The sequence below is a fragment of the Perissodus microlepis genome, chromosome 8 (genome assembly GCF_051167445.1).
Source record: "Perissodus microlepis isolate ML-2025 ecotype Zambia chromosome 8, ASM5116744v1, whole genome shotgun sequence".
NCBI lineage: Eukaryota > Metazoa > Chordata > Actinopteri > Cichliformes > Cichlidae > Perissodus > Perissodus microlepis.
Genome location: NC_140468.1, coordinates 16,091,021 through 16,110,417, shown reverse-complemented (window position 1 = coordinate 16,110,417; position 19,397 = coordinate 16,091,021). Strand labels below are relative to the sequence as shown.

Below are 19,397 nucleotides of genomic sequence, written 5' to 3'. Positions count from 1 at the left end.
ATTGATCTAATTCCTATACCAGCACTGGTATAAATACTCTCAGTATTTGGATCAATCCACTTCTACATATTACACTTATTCCTATGCTTAGGTGGAGCTGATGGTGGTGTCTGGTTGTCAGTAAGGTTATGCAAGCACCACTTTGGTGCAAATGTGAAGAATGGACAAGGAAGAAACTTGATCAAGGAGAAATGTCTGTATGAAGAAAATACCAAACAGTCAGGTTTTGTCCAGAAAAAAATCCCCCTGACATTTACTGACCATAAAAATCCATCACCTTCAGATCCCCACACACAGAAATGATGTGTGTGTGTGGTCGGTGCTTGGGAACTCGTCAGAGATCGTGCTGTTAAACATTTGTCCCCATCTTGCCAGCTGGAGAGCTAAACTTGGTTCGTCTCTGTGTCCTTTTTTAGCCCGCACGTTTTCACGCGAGTCCGGCTGTTGGCTGTGGTTTGAAAAGTAGTTGTTACCATAACTTTTCTAAATGAACGCAATTTTTTTGAGCTAGGAGTCTGAGCTACTTCTTGCAACAACCAAGCAGGGCCCGTGTGCAGCCGCGGTGTTAACTGGACGCGTGTAACCGCCTCCTGAGGATCGTTTGTGGGAACGACACGCTGCAATGGAGCGGTGAGGCTGCAGCTGCACGGAGGGAGGACGTCCTGCGTTACTTAGTTTGAATCAGGTTTCTCTGTAATTGACCTGTCCTGTTAGATCAACTCTTCACACGTGATATTGTTTATATGAGACACATCATGACTTCTAGAGACACAGTTTTTGCGATTTACGCTGAATGTACAATGCACGTTAACATATTTGGATATTTATAGTTACAGTGTATGTTTACTAACAGCACTACATAGGCTAGTACTATACTTATGTCAAGTAACTGTAAATTAGCCTCATAGTAACTTAGAAGAATGACTGCTTTGACACAACAGCGCATTTCTCCTATAAAGCACATTTTTAATTCAGAGCTATTATTTAAGGGTTAAATGTTATCAGTGATTATTGCTTTTTAAAAAGTAAGCGTAAATTACTGTGCAATTACTGTTCTTTATATTTTGCTAGAAAAATGGGAGATTTGTTGTAAAAAATCTGTAAACTTCAATAGAGTGCAGTGTATAAGACAAAAACAGAGTTGGTACAATTCCAACCATGTTGTAAGTCAATATTTGCTATGACCAAATTTATACTTCAACACAGCCTGAACTCTCTGACCTTTAGGAATAGTTCTCCGGGCTTCTTAAAGGACATTTGAAGTTCTGTTTTGTTTTTGTTTTTTCATGTTAGCTGCCTTTTGTTTTTGTTCTCTGTCAAGATAATCCCTCTAAAGTAATGTTGAGATTCAGCTGCTGGGGAGGCCAATCTATGACTGAGCTAAATCAAGACTTTAGCTCATTGACTTCTCCAATGAGTTTTCTTTATTTAACGTAAAGTTAAAAGCACTATGAGCTGATCGGGTTGTCCGTCTGTGGCCTTTAGTGCATTTTAAGTGATCTTTGCAAAGTTCAGCAGGGTAACTGTGATCTTTTCAGCCCCAGCAGATCTGCTACGCTTGAGCTCTACAAGGCAGCCATGTTGCTGAGTGGAGTTGGTGATGCCTTGGGCTACAGGAACCAGCTGTGGGAGTACAATGAATCAGGACCAGCTATTCACCAGGTCAGTACTGGACCAGCAAAGCATTTCCATCCAGGGTTCCTATTTTTTCTTATGCATAAAGATGAAGGTATCATCTATTTTATGAGTTAAATGTAGTTTTGATTGATGATGACTTAGAAGGGAGTTCTTAAGAAAGGAGTGTTCATCATCATCCTCTCTGTCCATGCAGGAGCTTCAGGAACTTGGTGGCCTAAAGAACATCAAGGCTGAGCTCCCTGACTGGCCTGTGAGTGACGACACAGTTCTGCATCTGGCTACAGCTGAAGGACTAGCAACAGGCGAGTCCAAAGCCACATTAAAACATTTTGTTCTACTTGGTTTTTCCTCTGTTGCACATCTTGCTGGAATCGAGGAGCTGATTGGATTGACCTTACAGACGCTGTTCACGCCTCTTCAAGAGCTCCACAAAAAAAGGTCAAATCTAATTTCCAGCCTTGCCTTGATTTAGCGCTATATTAGGTGCTACACAAGTGGGGGAAAAAGAGGCAGAAATACAACTTGACCTTTAGTGGGATACGGCAAACCAGGCAGTCCTGTTAACAGATCAGTTACCTCTTTAAAGTCTGCAATTTGAACAATGTGTGTCATCCTAACAGGAAAGACTGGGGAGGAGCTCATGCATGAGGTGGCTGCTCGTTATGTGGAAGCCATGAAGGACATGGAGGGCAGGAAACCAGGGCCTTCGAGCATTCTGGGTAAAACATCATTTTGAAGTCATTTAACATCTGTTTATGGAGGCGATATAGAGCTAAAGCTTTGTTCTTTTAGGGGTTTCCCAGCTAAAGCCTGGGGAGGAAGGGGGATACAGAGTGGCATATAACCCTGACGGGACAGGCTGTGGAGCAGCCATGAGGTCCATGTGCATTGGCCTGAGGTAAAAAGCTCTTACTTTTCAATCTTCATGTTGTTTGTTCTTTCCCTGAGTCCGCAGTGGGTTTGGTTATTACTTTTTAATTGGCAATAATTCTGAAATATGGCTGTCTTGAGCAGATGCAGCACATCTTAATCATGAACTGAGTCTGAGTCGTGCTTTTTCTGAGAGAGTGTTTTGCTGTGTTCTCAGAGCAGTTTTTTAATAAAAAAGTGAGTGAAAGGCGTTCCAAATTATTATTTTTATTTAAATTTTTAATTACATTAGGTTAATTAGGTAGTCCTATTTAGAACTCTTATTCGAGTGAGGGTTGTGTACAAAACCCACATATAAAAAATGCACAGAAACATGCACGCTAGTTGAACACAAGACAAGGATACATTGTGCATGCTCATAAATGAAGAAAAGCTCATGCAGTGTAGTTGGAGATCATTTATAAAACCATTAAAATATTCCAATCAAAGCAGAAATTGTATTTTTTTTCTTTTTTTTTTAAACTTGTTCTATTTATCAACAGCAACATATTTAAATCCATGCCACTTTTTTCATAAAAGATACAATTTTGACTAAGAAAAGAATGACCCATGATAACATATATGAGTGGATATTAACAATATCACCACAATATCACCATAATTGTGTATAATTAATACATAATTGTATAAGTGCAGATAAAATAGTTAAGAAACAAGATTTGTTTCTCTATAAAAAGCTCATCTTTGTCTTTAATTTAATTATGTTTAATAAGAGAATTTTGAAATGTATCAATAGCGAACTGTAGATTTTTAATGCAAAGGAAGAGACTGTGGCATATATAGTGGTGTCATCTGCATAAAAATTGACATTACAGTTTTGGGTGGCAGAGAGTATTATTTGTGTAAAGGGCAAATAAAAGAGCTCCAAGAATAGATCCTTGTGGAACACCTGTACAAATGGCAAATGGACTTGACCTGAAGTCTTTTGGAGACTATTTTAATTCTGTTAGAAAGATAATCAGCAAACTAACCAGCATCTAAACTGAGAACCATCTTTGTGCTAAATGCAATACAGATGAGGACAGAATTATTTCTGTGTTTCTAGTTTTATTTTTGATCCTTAAATTATTTTACAGAGCACAAAAGTCTAGTATAATAATGTAAAAGGTAAATCCATTTTTATTTGTGTTTCACATTATACAAGAAATAAGTTTAATATCCTCAACGTTACAACCACCCAAAGACAATAATGATCCCAGATCCAGGTCCAAGTCATCAGTTATAATAGTCCACATTGGCTGAGAGTAATATTTTTCTCTTGGACTCTGTTTATCTGTTTTTGAGGTACAAAGTGTTGCCCTTCTTATGCAACTCACATGACTTTCAAAGGTGAAGGTTTCCTGTGGAGTTTTTGACTTCTTTGTGGGGTTTTTGTCTCCTGCATAGAAGAGGAGGTCGCATAGGTGATCTCACGCTATTCTGCTCATCTACATGTAGCAGAAACAAGGAGCAATATTTAATATATGTATACTTTACTTATTTTAAGTTTAAGATCTCTCTTTCAGGATACCCCCGGGGGCAAGAAACAAAAATCAGTCATGAGAGTTAATGCAGTTGAGACAAATCTAATAAAATAAAACTGTTATTTAATATTAGGAAGGTGATCTGCAGTTCACTCCATTGAAATAGTTCTTAGTGTCTAAAATGAGTGATTCAAGTTCATCTGTTAAGGTAGACTGCATTAAAAAAAAAAAAAAAAAACGAGCTTATGACTATAATGCTGATTTTGACTCTTTGACAGTGTCTGATAGTAATACAGTGCCAGATATGCTGAGTTTTTCTTTTTAATTATATAAAAACACAGAAAAAGTGAAAAATATCTACTATTAGCATTTTAACAACAAATAATTTACTAGTTTTTTTTTAGCTCTCAACAAATACTGATAATTCAATTATTGGAAGAATAACAGCTTCTTTATGGAAAAAACATGTTTTTTCCAGAAGTATTTATCTGCACCATACTAACTCAGAATGATGATGCTCAGAAGTTCTGTGCATGTCAATGAGAAAACCTGAATATTTCAGGTGATAGATATTATCTTCCTTAATAAATACTGATAAGGTCTTTAATATTTCATCCCCATCAGGTATCCAAAGCCCGACCAGCTGTTGTCATTGGTGGCGGTTGCTGTCGAGACAGGCAGAATGACCCATCCTCACCCCACGGGCTTCCTGGGAGCTGTCGCGTCAGCCCTTTTCACTTCATACGCCATCCAGCGCAGGCCAATCACAACTTGGGGTCTGGGCCTGATAAACGAGGCCTGCCCAATAGCAAAGAACTTCGTTGAAGGTCGAGGCTATGCCGTGGAGGAGACCGAGAGAGACTGGGGCTACTTCTGTGACAAGTGGCAATGGTATGGGCTGCTGAAATTGAGCCTTGTTAGGCTGTCATGTTGAATTCACATTAAAGTTTCCAGCATCAGCAAGTTCTATTAACCTATTTCAGCGTCAAGGTTAACAGACGGTGACATGAAATTGTACTAAAATGTCACCGGTCAGGTTTACTTAAGCAGAACAAATGTCATTTTTATCCCGCAGTACTACATCCTCTGACAAAGATCAATGTAAGTGCAAAACACTATATTCAGGTAAATGTGCAAAATTGGGAGAAAAACATTTAAGTGCCTGTTATATTTCTGGTAACTTGATGTAATATATGCTTGAATGAGATCATGTGATATAAAGGAAGAGTTTTGATGACAAATGCAAATTAAATTATGCAAATTAAAACATGCAGAATACTTTTTAACATGAAATTCTTAATCACAAAAAGTAAGAAAACTGAATTTTCCTTCAACTTTCACACCGAACAGAAAAACTGATAAGTTGTACAACAAAAGCAAAATGTTTCCAGATGGTCTAATTATAACCGAGAAACCCCAGAGTGAATCCTGCAATTATTGCAATATATATGAAAATGCTACACTGATCTTCAGAGTACCATCTGGAAACACCACAATATTTGGATTAGCTGTCTAAAAATCATTTTTTTAATGACTAACACATTTTGTGACAAACATTTTCATATTAAAGTATTCTTAATATATATATTTATATATTAAGAAATTATCGCTAGTTGAATTTTGCAATGTTATTTTAAAAGTGTGCTCAAATATGGGACTTTAGAGGACGGCGTTATTTTTTGAATATTTAAACTAGCCAATTATGAGACATGTTTTGATATTTTATTTTTATATTACATATATGAAGCTAAAGAAATTCACTGCGATTATTATTACATATGTTCACATTTTAAATCTGGCAAATCAAAAATGATTGATTGAGACATTTTGATGATTTGAGATGGAATGACCCTAAAAGTAAGCGAGTGATTAAATGGTAGGAGTAGCTAAAAACAGTCTGTTTTAGGCTGGACACAGAAATATATTTTGATTTTGTCCAAAGGTAATAAAAAACAGACCTTTTTGTAGTAACAGCCATATGACATGACTGCATTGTGTTTTATTTTTTTCATTTTAACAGAGAGAGAATGACACAGGTAGACCGTGTAGATGCTGTGAACCCCCCTTTCCTGTCTGCAGGTACTTGGATCTGAGGGGCCTCGCTCACGGTGTGGGCCCTGTGATTTGGCCTGCCTCTTACGGCCCTGCTGAAAGAGACGAAGCCTATAAGAGCTTCAGCTTGTCAGGTTGGGCCGGACGCAGTGGCCATGATGCTCCAATGATAGCGCTGGACGCCTTGCTGGGCGCAGGTTCAGACTGGGAAGAGCTGATGAGCAGGGCCGCCTTCCATGGAGGTCAGAGGTCTCACTGGTGTAATGTAGTATAAGCTGTGAGTGAAGTCTTACACTAAATGTAAAACCTTTACCTAAAATATCTGTGTTTAATTATATTAACACAAACTCAGCTTTAGTTGGAAGTCTGCTTTTTCTTTTTTACAGTCTTTGGTTTAGTTTGATAGTGACTCCGGTAACCATCATGTTTATATATTAGCCAGCATTCCTCTCATTTCAAACATTTACACACAGTCACTCGTAAAAAGGTGTTGTTTTTTTAAGCAATGGATTATTAAATCCCTGTACAAAGTAAGTTATTAAACTAACAGCACCGCTTGAGATGCACTTTCACCTAATTGCTAAATAATGTAACTACAGGGAACTATGAAGAAGGTATTTGGTGTATCCACTGACAGAGGAAGAAGGCGAGGAGACATGATGGAGACAAATTGAGGGAATTGTGGCTGAGATGACAGAAAGTGGATAAAAGATGTTGTATTTGTAGCTGCCAGGCAGAGGAAAGGAGGCAGACCTCAGGGTTCATGAAAGTAGTGGAGGAGGACCTGCAGAGGGTTGGTGTAACAGAAGGGTGCTGATCAGCTGTGGTGACCCCTAAAGAGAGCAGCTGAAGGAACAATGTAACCTTTCGTACAACTTCAAAGAAATCTTGTAAATTCCCTGGAAATTTCTCTCCCATGTAAACTGAGTTCGACTGGTTGTTGCTTAAGCAGTTTCTGTCTCAAAGTGCAGATAATTAGAAACTAATGTGATTTCTGAACTCAGGAATGCAAATGTGTTACATTAGAAACAATTGTACTGCAATTGCACCCAATACTGGTCCCTGTTTTAAGGAAAGTAGCAACTTTGTGAACATGGAACAAGACTTAAGAAGTAAATCAGACATTAAACGGACAGCTTGATGTCAGCTGATAAAGTAAGGCATGAAGATTAAGCTGCCAGTTGTTTGACTTCTCAATAATTATGCAACAAGGTGTGAGACAAACTGTGTGAATGAAAAAAAAAAAAAAATCTGGTGTCTTTGTTTAATAAGAGAAAAAACAAACCAGAAGTACACCCTGGACAGGATTACCAATTAACCCAACCTCACTCTTTGTTTTCTTTGGATTGTGGGAGAGAACCTGTGAACCCCACACAGAAAGGCCTCGGCCAAATGGTGGGTTTGAACTTGGGACCTTCTGTCTCTGAGGCAACAATATTAATCCCCACCAAAGAAGCCAGTCTAGTGATGGATGGTCATTATTTATAATAATAATATTTAAAAAAAATCATTAGTCACTTTTAAGATGGCCACAAAGATAAATGATAAATGTCAGTGATGCATTATCACGCACACTAACTGCTCACTCTGCTCTCATCTCTCTTGTCCAGGTGACAGCGACAGCACCGCGGTGATTGCGTGCTGCTGTTGGGGTCTCCTCTACAGATTGCAGGGGGTCCCCGAAGGCAACTACGCCAACCTGGAGTACCGGGAGCGACTGGAGCGCAGTGCCGAGCAGCTCTACGCGCTGTCACACTGAGGAAGGTCGCTGCAACCCCGCCGTGCTGACAGAGCGTGTCCCGGCCCGCTGCGGCGAGGGGGAAACTGGGCCACGCGCACTGACACACTGAAGTAGAGCTAGCTGGTGTGCTCAGTAGTACATTGATTTAGAGAGCTGTCACTGAGCCACAGTATGTTGCCATAGTCGCCTAAAGGGGAAGCAGAAGCACAGTGTCCTACTAACCTAAAGAGTCCTCTCTGCCAGAACAAGGACAGAGTGCCTCGTGATGTTGGCAGGGAGGCTAGCGTATAAGCAGGGGTCCCCCTAGTGACCGTTTTAAATCAACATATTTGCTCCTGTGAGCAGAACGAATCCAAGCTAATGAGAATATGAAACGAATGAGCAGCATCCTCTGGGAGGTAATTTGCTTTGTTCAACCTGACATAATGACAAACGCTCCAGCCTCAAATTAAATGTGCTTTTGCTAAAGGATAATGAAAAATAAATTGGTGTGCCTCATGGTCGTTAACTCCTGAAGTGAGAAGGCAAACTGTAATGCTCCAGACAAAAACATAATTAACAATACAATAAATTAAACGCTTTGTAGTTGAGTTGAAAACTTTATTTTTTGGTCATTGTTTATTTTTAAATTTTTTTTGTCTTGTCCATTTTTTTGTTTTTTAATTAGATTTTCCTACAAGGGAAAAAGAAGGGGAAAGGGGATGGTTTGTAACTACTGAATAGAGTTTAAAAAAAATTTTGCTAAAAGTCCTCATCTCGTCTTCAAATCCCTCCTTTCCTGTATTCATGAGAATCCTGCGACAGTCCGTTTCTCATTTGTGTCGTAGTACAAGGCTAAAAAACAATTCTGGAAGATAAAGAGTCTGCTGCTGTTTTCCCTCCGCGCCTGGTCCTCCCAGTAAGGTGCCTCGTGTCTCTGAATAGGGTAAATAAAAAAAAGTCGGGGAGAAGAGCGGGACAGCACCAGGGGTCAGGCGCTGCTGCCACCCTCTGTCACCTTCATCGTTAGCATTAAAAAGCTCCTCCTAGTGCCGCACGGACACCGAGGTTTGTATTGAAGAAGCGTAAGGTGCTGCGAGGTTTCTGATTTCTTCTCTGCTCCGTGTGATCCTGTCAGTTTCTTTGTTTTAAATGAGTCGCGTTCACTCTGGGCCTCTCATCCAGCAGACGGGGATTGGGAGAGGGGGAGAACAATCTGGGAGGTTGCAGAGAGGTTTTAGTTTCCAGGCGGATGGAAGGAAGCGGGGTGTGTCTGGACCTGCATCGCTGTGGGAGGTAAACAAAAATAAAACAGAGCCTGTAAAGCCCGCGCTTCAAACGACACCTTTGTTTGACCCATAAAAGGGAAATCTGAGGGAGGGGTTGTGTCTGATACCTTGCTGGATGTAGAAGTGTTGGTGTGCTCCTTGCTGAGGTCCGTGTTGGGGGTGCTGGGGTACTGCACCAGGGCCCTGCTGAGGCTGCAACATTACTATTTGGGGCTGACCATGGCTCCCCGAATGGTGGGGACCCGAAATGGCTCCTTGAACATGAGCCTGGGGGACAACAAGATCAGTTGACACGGTTTAGATCAGAAGTTAAAACACCACCTGCTGAGAAAAGGGGGAGAACAGGAAAATGGAGCACATACCTGTGCTATCTGTCCAAGGGGGTAGGTGGGTGGGATGCCCTGGTGACCATGGATGCTGTACCCCGGAATGGAGTAAGAACCCTGTGGAGACGTGTGGCCTGGCGGCATATTGGGTGGGGTGGGTGCCGACAAGGGGCCTGAGTGGTACAAGGACTGGGGCTGTGGGCCCGACTGGGCGTTCTGAAAAGCACATCAAGGTGTGAAAATTCATCAAGGGCCATAAAAATAAAGCTGTAGAGAAGGAAAAGGTGCACATGTGCCTTTTCCAAAAGTGAGATTAGAACAAGTGCTATGCTTTTCAGCTTATTATTATAAAGTCAACATATCTCACATATATCACATATATCACCAAAAATCAACCTGATAGTGCAAGCTGCTTAATTTCAGAATTCATAGTCTAAGGAGCTTAAAAAGAAAAAGCATCTGGACTTCTTTAAGTTGCTTGAAGACGTTTACCTCTCATCTGAGAAGCTTCTGCAGTTTTAGGGTCAAATGATGGAGAGTCCCAGATTTAACCCCTGTGGGAGTGTCCCCCCAAGAGGGACAATGGACCCCCTATTGATCCTCTAACTAATCACACGAGCCAAGGTGTGAAAAACGGTTTATCAGCCAAGGTTTTGGATGAGCTCACTGTGAAACCTAGCCCCACCCTATCATGTGATCAAATGGCCCAGGATGTGAGTGGGCGCTAAGGCGTCAGACGGTTGGTGTCGTAAGCCACCGCCTCTGTTCAAAGATGGTTGTTCACGGCAACTTAAAGAAGTCCAGACGCTTTTCTTCCCAAGCGCCTTAGACAACGATGACCTGGATGATTGAGAACCTTCACAGATATAATTGGAATGAATTCTGAACATATTTCACACAATCCAGTCTGAAAATGTAAGGTGTGTCGAAGCTGTGGACATAAAGCAGCAATGAGCAGCCCCCACTGCACAGACCAGGTGGACGGTCCCTTCTCCTTTTCGGGGGCGTCTTACCTGTCCAGGGCTAGGTGCAGTGTGCTGGGGTGGGGGCTGATTGCCTGTTGGTGTACTGGAGGGCTGAGGCTGATGAACTGCGCCTGTGTGATGGGAGAATGACTGTGGAGCTACAGAGGAAGGAGAGAATTCACGTCAGGGTCGACTCTGTATCTACAAATCAATCGATTCGCGTCACCTGGATATTTTCTCGTTCACATCCATCTCCACTCACCGTAGATGCCCTGCTGTGGGCCTTGAGGTCCATCTCCCTGTGCAGAGAACTGGGGCCCTCCTGGTGGACCGAGGGCTTGTGGGTGGGGACCCCCACCTTGACCTATCATCCTGGCTCCACCTTGCAGCATTGAGTACATGGGCTTTTGAGGATGGAGAAAAGAAAGGAAAAAGGTGTTATTCTGCTGAATGAGAAATAATGTAAAACCCCGACTACAGAATGTGTTTGGAGGGCAGACGTGCTACCTGTCCAGGGTAGGGTGTCATGGCCTGGATGACCTGCTGCTGGCCATACTGCTGAGGGTTGTACTGAAGGTAGGACTGAGGGTAAGGGGATGCTACCAGCGGGGCCCCAGCAGCTGATGCAGCTTGCAGCATGGGGGGTGCTGAAGAACCATGGTCAGAGCGCTGAGCCACAACCGAGCCTAATGAGAGGAGCCAATCATTAAGAGAACAGAAACATGGAGGACAAAAACACCATCTTTCCCGTTCCTCACTGCAGATTCCAGAGTTCAGTCGTCTCTGATTTAAGCGTTTCTGCAAGTTTAAAGCATGACGGCTCTGTGTTACACAGCACATCATAACTCAAGGTTAACATTGAGGTAACAGTCAGCACTTTCTCTGGAGCCGAAAGTCAAGCCTGTGACAAGAGCTGACAGGAAATTCATTTTAAATATGTGGGAAACAATATAAAAAGCACACGCTGCATTTACCTTTTGCTCTGGGGTATTTTCCCTGGCCCACTGTAGACATGGTGTACTGATACATTTGTGGGGGCTGAAAGACAAAAAGATCAACAGGTGAGCACAAGAACTGTGGCTTTAATGTGAAAAGAAAAACTGCAAACAGTATCTGATTACAGTTCCACGTGAATATTTAGCATTTTATTGGCATGTTTCAAATGCCAGCAAGATATTTGTAGACGGTGTTAAGCACGACATTTAGAGAAAGACGCCTTAAGTGACCATGTTTATTTATTTTTGGCTTGCGTACCGGCACAGAGTGGATCTGTGAGATGTAGGAGGAGAGGTAGGGTTGGGGGTTGTAGAGCGGCCCCTGTCCTCCTGGATGCTGCAGCACCACGGGGCTCTGAGGAGTTGGCCGAGGTGGGGTGGGCGCAGTGTTGGGCTTCGTCTGTCAGAAACACATCACGGGTAAATAAATGTAGATTCAATATATGAAATAATATCTTAATTTCTGTGTGTGTGTGTTTTTTTTAAAGCTTTAATGACTTAACAGATTCAAGTGTCTTACCATAGGCATCTGAGGTTTGATAGGATTGAACTCTTTAGCATTTGGGTTTAAGGTTGATTTCTTTACTTGGCTGCAAAAGAGAAAATAGTTGTTATAAATTATGATGACTGCAATAAACTGAGTTAAAAAAAATAAATCACAGAGTTCACAGTCAGAAATCTTTGGTCCCTTTATTTAAACTCACTCTGCTACGCCTTCTGTCCTCTCCGCTGCCTCGGACCTGACCTCCTCACTTCCTGGGGTCCTGGCAGGCTGAGGGGTGGCTGGGGACTGCCTGTCTGAGAGGGGCGCCGTGGCGGCAGCTGTTGTGGTGCCCAGTGTAGCTGCAGTGTCCTTGGAGGGGTCCTCGGAGACAGCTGGCAAAGGCTGGGTCTGGGAAGGACTGGGAGCTGCAGGCTGAGGTTTAGACTCTGATGGAGGATGAGCGTCTGATGGCGCGGGGTTGGCTGCGCTGGGCTGGCTGACCTCGCTTACAGCAGGAGGGGTCGTCCCTGCTGCAGGAGAACTGGGAGAGCTGGAGTTAGCTCCGCTGGGTGGGAGCTGGAAGATAAAAAGGAGTCGAGGGATAAGCAGCTGGTCTGTAAAAGCAAAATTGTTTGTTTCATCCAACAAATCAAATAATTAATTTACTATCAGACATGACAGCAAAGCCTCACAACTGAGGAGCCTGTTATAACTACTGAGGTTTAATTTAAGTTCACAGAGAAACAAGAATATAAAACGTGTTGATTAGCAATCCCGCTATAATAGGTCATAATAATATCCAAATGAGGAGCACTGTTGCTAAGAAAAGGTGGAAGAGGAGACCGTGAAACAAGAATCTTGAGTCCAATCCAACAATGTGCACAGAAACAGAGTCATAACAGATTAATCTGAGGCTTTGCAGCAGCCTGATGTCATAATTTCAGCAATTTTCAGCTCAGTCACATTTAATAACAATCGAGCCTTTTATTTTAGACATGTACTGCCTGTGAATTGCTGGGCTGACACCAATGTTGTAAAATAATTTAATACTGATCATTGTTTCCTTTTTACTTTGTTACTGTGGCAGTTCAATTGAATAAAAGCTTTTACTGGTCAGTGACACTGTAAAGACCGAGATGGATGACTAGCATTGAGCGTCATCTGCTAAAGTTGATCATCATAACATGATTCAGATGGGAGTGATGTTGGAGGGAGGTCTGACATCACTGATGTCAGCACGCAGCCTTGTGATTGGTGACTCTTACCCTGAACTCTTTGCCAAATTTCCGCAGCTCCTCAATGTGGGACCTCTGCTGAACCGACGGCGCTGGTGGAAGAGAAAAGAGTTTTGAGAACTTCAAACAACAACACAAAGGGTGCGCAACTAGGCAAAAAGCTCATTTCCAGCATTTAGCCAGCACCAAACTTAAATACCTTTACTCGTCTTGCTTTCCTCTGTTGTGCTCGGGCTCTCGCCGGAGCGTTCCTTTGCAGCTGCACCGAGGATCTCATTCACTGTGAAAACGGCACAATAATCCAGTTAGTTGCAGAATTTCTAATTCCAAGCTTAAAACTGTTCTATGAACACAAACATTAGGAGAGACTGTACCATCTACAGGGAAGAGAGGGGCGGGGCCTGATGTCTTCTGAGCAGGCAGCGAGACAGAAGATGTGTCCAAGTAAGGTGTGTCCTGGGAAGAGCCTGATTTAGGGGAACGAGTAGCTGTAAGAAAATTGAAAGTGAAGTTAGTTTGATTGAATTTCATAATTAACATGGGAGGTGACCAGAATGTCACTGTACCTGTGGACTGAGCGTGAGAGTTCTGAGTGCGGCTTGTCCGGCTTGACTGTGGAGGTCTTTGGGCTTTAGGAGAGGTCCTTGCAGCAACTGAAAGCACAGAAACATCTGCTTTAGCGACAGGCATAGATGCTACAGCTGTGAAGTCGATCCTGATAAAAGTTCACACACTCACCTCCATTAACTGGTCTGCTAGCGTCGGACAGCGAGTGCGGGAGTGAGTGGGAATGAGGAACCGTGTGTCCGTGTGGAGCGGGCGGGCTGGCTGGGGACGGGGCAGTTGAAGCGGAAGCTGAACTGGATGATGGGCCGCCAGGTGAAGCAGGCGTGTAGGGGCTGGCTGGGCCGGAGCCTGGACTCGGGCTGGCGTTTCCCTGTGGGTGGTGAGGGGCGTAGGCACTGACACGACCCGACAGAGGGCTGCTTCTCTCCGAGGGGGTGACACCGGGCTGGGGCCCAGCTGCAGAGGGCAGGGGTGGTTTTGGGGACGAGGAGGATGGAGGGTTGGAGCGGTAACCTCCACTCAGGCGATTGTGAGATGGAGGCCCGCCAGAGCCTCTCTCAGCTCGTTCCCGGTTCATCTCTCTTTGACGCTGAGGTAATGGAATGTACTTGCCCTCCCTGGTGGAGAAAAGAGGGGAGCAAACGCGTTTCAAACTTGACTCTTTAGCTTTAAGTTGGAACCCCCCACAAAAAAGGGGGAAAAAAGTGAGTGAACACCTAAAATAAGTACAACCCTTATATCTATGTTCCTGACAAGCATTTCAGAATAAACATCCTCTCACCTGTTGCTGGCTCCTGGACTGTCTCTACCCCTTTCCCGCTCTTTGTCACGTGGGCTCTCACGGCCCCTCTCTCGATCGTTGCCGTCCCGCGCCACGGCGCTGAACTTGTCCTCCTCGGTTCTGCCCTCATCGTTTTCCAGGTTGACGCGACTGCGGTACTGGGGGCTCGACTCAATCTCTTGGGCCAGGCGGGCGGCGCGTGCCTCCCTCTGCCGATAGTTCTCAGAGTTGCCCCTCTCCAGCGGTACACTGGGCGGTGGGAGAAATAAAAACTGACTTAATCTGCATGTTTGTGTCAGACGTGTCCTACAGTAAAAATACTGATACTTATAACCTTACTGACTAGTTAAGGGAATGTTTTTGGCGTATTTTACAAACTGCTGCGGTAACTTACGTGTACATTGAGAGGCTGGAATCATACGTTGATGTGACACCATATTTGACTTCGTTGTAACGAAACATCTCGTTGGCATCCCAGCCGTTAGACTGAAGAGACAAAAAAGGGAGATTAATGGGGTAGTAAAGGAATCAGCGCAAGAGTTAACAATAAGTAACAGTCTGTATACACAGAAACTTGACAGAGTGTATGAAACTTACTGTATCAGTTTCCAAATCGTAACTCTCTCCGTTGCTGTCACCTCCGTCCCATCTCTGCAAAACCTTCTCTTTATGTTCTCCATTGATGCGGCTGGAGCTGATGGCTGTGTCCGTGAAGGTGTCTGAAAAATCAAACGCAAGAAGACGTCAAAACAAGGTGGATAAATCTGAAATAGTTTCCCCATTACATCTGCAGCCATTCACACTGAATGAAGAAGCACCACGTTTACATTCTTTTAACCAGATTGCAGAAACCCAGAGCCTGCCCTGACTTGACCCTCGGCACACGTGCGTTTTCATACCTCTGGTGGCGTAATTGAGGTCGACGTCTCTGCAGATCATCGTGACCAGGTCTGAGGGGCTGAAGATCATGGTGTCGGTGATGTCCTCCCTCCGTGGCGGAGCTGATGTTGAGCCCTCCTCCTCATTGCGTTTGTGTACAGCATCCACAGCCAACTCGCACTAAGGACATTGAGAAAGCACTCAGCGCTCAGCAAGTATTAAACAACCACAGAAAAGATGACCATCACTCTGACAGGATTATTTGCACTGCCCAAAAAAAGCGGCAAACTGATGTGCATGCCTGTGTGACCTGAGCTTCTTACCTTAGAACTGAGAGTCTTAAATATGCCCTCAAATGCACTGCCATTCTTCACTCTTATGTCACATGTGGATCCCTGAGAGAGACAAGACAGTCTTTAAAAACTATAGCTAACCAGAGAAGTGTTTATATCAGTATTAAATCAATAACTGCTATATTATTTGTGGAAAAACTGCGTATTTACGTTAAAAAAAAAGTGAAACAAATTAACCAGTGTACAGATCCCACCATGTAATAAAGAGTGCCTTTACAGTAGGTAAGTTTACCTCTAAGACTATTGTTTACAAAATAAATAATAATAATAATGATAATAATAACATGGTCTGAAGAAGACAACCAGCCAAATGACTCACCACAACAGCTGTGAGGAAATGAAGCATTCTGGCATTGTTATAGACACCCTCAAACACCTACACATGGGGAAACAAAGATTTTCAAAACAAAGCTTTACAAAGACGCAATATATTTAAATTAACGCGGGCTGACGCTGACAAACTAGAACAGAGTTAACCATTAACCCTCAGAGGCCCTTTACACCAAGAAGTTCTTATTCCTGGTTAAGTTAATCCGTCATAACTTGGCTTTTTAAGTCCGACCCGGCAGCTATGCCTGTTACATCATCAGCTTAAACCGTCTTCTGACTATGACCGCGTGTAAATCCTGCAATTAGTCCAGAGCAGGTAAGGTAAAAATCTTCTTTCTGCACAGGTTATGCTAAAGGTGACGTCCAGTTCCATATAACAGACTTTTTTTGTTTTTGTTTTTACACGTGGTGGAGAGAAGAAATCATAAATTACTCAAGACTTGTCACTGCATTTAAAGTTAGTGTCGAACCGCGACTCAACATCTGGCCACCACGGCTACTTTACACGACGAACAATTCACTCTTACTCAACTGCCTTTACTTTCACTTTTGATCCTTTACATCTGCCATATCAGATATTAACCAACCTCCACAGTCTTGTGTACAATCACATAACCGCACACGCAGTTTTAACCCCAATCTGATGACTGGTCATAACAGAGTAACTTTGTGGATCGGATCAGGTATAGTAAAGACCAGCTAATGCAATCAGCCACAGGTGAGTGAAGAGCAGCTGTAGATAAACCTTTCAATGGCCCTTTTACAGAGGAGGACTTTACCAAATACAGGTCATACTCATATCTGACTCCACAGGCAAAGGGCTTAATACATTGACCTATAAAATGGGTTTTACACCAGCGATGCTTCTAAATGAGTAAAATTTAATAATTTATAAAAAAGTACCCAGTATCGCCATATATTTTCCCTCCCAAGAATATTTTAAAAATGTAGTGTGTATTTGCAGTTTTGTGGATCGGGATACTTACAGGAGATGACTGGAATGATGGCTTTGCAGAAGATCGATTCCTGAAAAACAAAACAGAAAAGTTTCGCTGTTCAGAAGGAGAAGAACTTGTTTTCAAAGTCTGAGGAGTCAGTGTCACAGTCCACATCACACACTAGAAAAATTGGTTATTCGAGAAGCAAAGTTACTCAGAGTGGCAGGACAAGTTCTTATGTCACTCCTGCTCACCAGAAAAGCTCCACAGTTAATTTATTCTCAATCCGCGCACTCTAACTGTGTGACTTAAAGGAAAAACACTGGCATCCGAACATAGAAATTGTTTAAAGAAATAATATTTGTTTACAGATTAACCCCCCCCCCCCCCCAATCTGTCCCATCCCCCTTCACCTCACTGCAGGTATGTCTGGCTCTAGAGCTTCAAGTTTCTCCCCAGTGTTTATTACCACACTGTTTGTTGATTCCCCTGCCCTCTCTCTTTTCCCCTCACCCCAACCAGTTGAGGCAGATGGTCGACCCTCCCCGGGGCCTGGCTATGCAAGTTTCTGTAGGTTTCCTTCTGTTTAAAGGGATGTTTCTCCCAACTCTCACTGCCTGCTTGCTGAAAGGGTATTAATTGGTTTCTCTGTAATATTCGTAATCCAATTTGCCCTATAATAACTGTTGATATAAATAAAATATAATTAGACATAAATAACGTATGTCAGTTTAGTTTGAATCTTTTTTTTTATATGCGTCCTTAAGATAGAAAACAGGAAGTCTAAATCGAAAATTAAAAACACATTTCTGCCCAAAGACGTTTGATATACGACTGGAAAAGCCATGAAAGGGTGATGTAGACCAATCTGCATGCTAAACGTAACTCCACCATGAATGGCCACTGTGGCTCGTATCAATGCTTGCTACATGCTCGGTTACAAAACAAAGACGGAGCTAACAAGACTTCAGTAAACGCGCTCATCTCACAAATCAGCAGCACACGCGACCTCGTACTGGTCATAACAACTGTGTAATGTTAACACAGCCACTGTATCAGACGTTTTTATTAAGCATTTGGGACGTGATGTTATACATGTAAACAGTTTCTCCTTCCCCTCTCTTTCGCCCCTTCTCAACCAAAAACAGGCCAAATAAACTTTGCATCACCTCTATGCTGATTTGCTACTCCTAGCTTTCGCCACTTCGCTGATTCGGTTTGGGTTCGATTCGAGCGTGCTGATTGGTCCACATATGATGCCAATCTAAGAAGAGTGAATCCCATTGGCTTCTAGGTAAGCTCTATTTTTGGGGCTACGCCCACTGGGAAACAGCGCTTTAACCGGTAGGCCTTTGAGTCACGGGACAATCCCCGGACTGTCCTGAAAGAAAAATCCCAGCCCCCTTACCTTCCAGCCGGTGCCCTGTTGGCGTTGTTGATCCCGCTGACTGTAGAAGACATACCGGCAGGGCCCGATGTCCCGTTAGACGCCTTTCTCCCGCCGGATCCGGGTTGCTGCTGTTGTTTCAGCATTGCGAAGCACAAGGCTTAGACAGTATCAAGTGTAAGCTCACTTAAAAACACCGATACCTCCTGATGTGAAGTAGCTTTGAAAGCGAACTATCTTTAGCAGTTATCAGCTGCCCTAAGAAGCGCAGAGCCGGTGTAACCTCCCCGGCTATTGTGGCTAATCTTGCTAGGTGAACACCAGTCGCGTGTGGCCTAACATGTAAAAGCAAAAACACCTCGATAATATAATTAAATCGAACACATAACTTAACAAATTACCCCACGCTATCTACTCTACAACCACACAGGCTACGCCAAAGCAAGCGACAATTAAAAATTACACCAGCTTCCGTGTAATTATTTAGCCAAGGCTGGCTAGGTTAGCATTAGCTGTGATCCTCGGGCTCACTTCGGACGCTCTCCCTCCGGGGTTTACTTTATATCCTCGGCCGCGTCGCCTTAAATCCAACACCGCTGAACCGTCGGTTAAAAAATTACTGCTCGGCGTTACTGTCCTCTGCCGTGGAACTTAGATTTTCAGGTTTCCTTTGGAAAACCTGCTGCGGTCGGTCAACACCTCCTCTCGCTAGGACAGCTTGACTGAATCCGCGCGCGGCTGACTGCAAACCCGGCTCAAAGGGGGAGGGGGCGTTGACGTGAGCGCGCTTACGTGGAGAATGTGTGCATTGATTAAATCAGGACTTAATCGATACCACTGTATCGCTGATATAATCAAGGATGGGTGGTCCCTGCTGTAAACGTGGCAGTCACCATACAGTTAATGTTTTGTTTACAAATCACCACCTTGGTTTCTGTTAATTTAATTATCTCCCATTATTTTTTTCATATCTGTATTGATCGCATGTATTTATTTATTAATTTATTATATTTGATTCATGATTGTAACATTAACCAAACGAGGACACTAACAGCACAGGCGAAA

At 43.2% G+C, this 19,397-nt stretch overlaps 2 protein-coding genes across 5 annotated transcripts; one reads left to right on the top strand and one right to left on the bottom strand.

Annotated features, from left to right (window-relative positions):
• Positions 1-289: 289 nt before the first annotated feature.
• Positions 290-8,427, top strand: adprh (ADP-ribosylarginine hydrolase). Of its 4 annotated transcripts, none has more exons than XM_084937769.1 (8): positions 290-630; positions 1,539-1,662; positions 1,832-1,940; positions 2,259-2,357; positions 2,431-2,536; positions 4,656-4,922; positions 6,111-6,325; positions 7,694-8,427. In XM_084937769.1, the coding sequence occupies exons 1-8, from the start codon at positions 623-625 to the stop codon at positions 7,840-7,842; spliced, it is 1,077 nt and encodes a 358-aa protein (XP_084793895.1). In that variant the 5' UTR covers positions 290-622; the 3' UTR covers positions 7,843-8,427. The 4 variants fall into 4 exon arrangements, with proteins under 4 accessions (XP_084793895.1, XP_084793896.1, XP_084793897.1 ...); XM_084937770.1 differs by having other exon boundaries at positions 290-685; XM_084937771.1 differs by having other exon boundaries at positions 290-693.
• On the bottom strand, positions 8,411-19,102 carry LOC146381674 (ataxin-2-like protein). The gene is made up of 23 exons (XM_084937768.1): positions 18,354-19,102; positions 16,994-17,033; positions 15,997-16,053; positions 15,648-15,719; positions 15,345-15,504; positions 15,043-15,164; positions 14,840-14,931; positions 14,446-14,694; positions 13,836-14,281; positions 13,664-13,750; positions 13,472-13,585; positions 13,297-13,377; positions 13,128-13,189; positions 12,083-12,438; positions 11,899-11,968; positions 11,638-11,778; positions 11,358-11,421; positions 10,891-11,069; positions 10,646-10,787; positions 10,432-10,541; positions 9,455-9,634; positions 9,200-9,359; positions 8,411-9,090 (listed from the first exon to the last, which is right to left on the bottom strand). The coding sequence occupies exons 1-23, from the start codon at positions 18,476-18,478 to the stop codon at positions 9,041-9,043; spliced, it is 3,159 nt and encodes a 1,052-aa protein (XP_084793894.1). The 5' UTR covers positions 18,479-19,102; the 3' UTR covers positions 8,411-9,040.
• Positions 19,103-19,397: the final 295 nt, after the last annotated feature.

Bases quoted from the DNA above. Each gene is read 5' to 3' on its own strand.
- adprh (XM_084937769.1), top strand. The intron at 2,358-2,430 runs GTAAAACATCAT...TTGTTCTTTTAG, and splicing joins AGGGCCTTCGAGCATTCTGG to GGGTTTCCCAGCTAAAGCCT. The intron at 4,923-6,110 runs GTATGGGCTGCT...TCCTGTCTGCAG, and splicing joins TTCTGTGACAAGTGGCAATG to GTACTTGGATCTGAGGGGCC.
- LOC146381674 (XM_084937768.1), bottom strand. From the start codon at position 18,478: ATGCTGAAACAACAGCAGCAACCCGGATCCGGCGGGAGAAAGGCGTCT. The intron at 13,751-13,835 runs GTGAGTGTGTGA...CTGTGCTTTCAG, and splicing joins TAGCAGACCAGTTAATGGAG to TTGCTGCAAGGACCTCTCCT. The intron at 13,378-13,471 runs GTACAGTCTCTC...CCGTTTTCACAG, and splicing joins CCCTCTCTTCCCTGTAGATG to TGAATGAGATCCTCGGTGCA.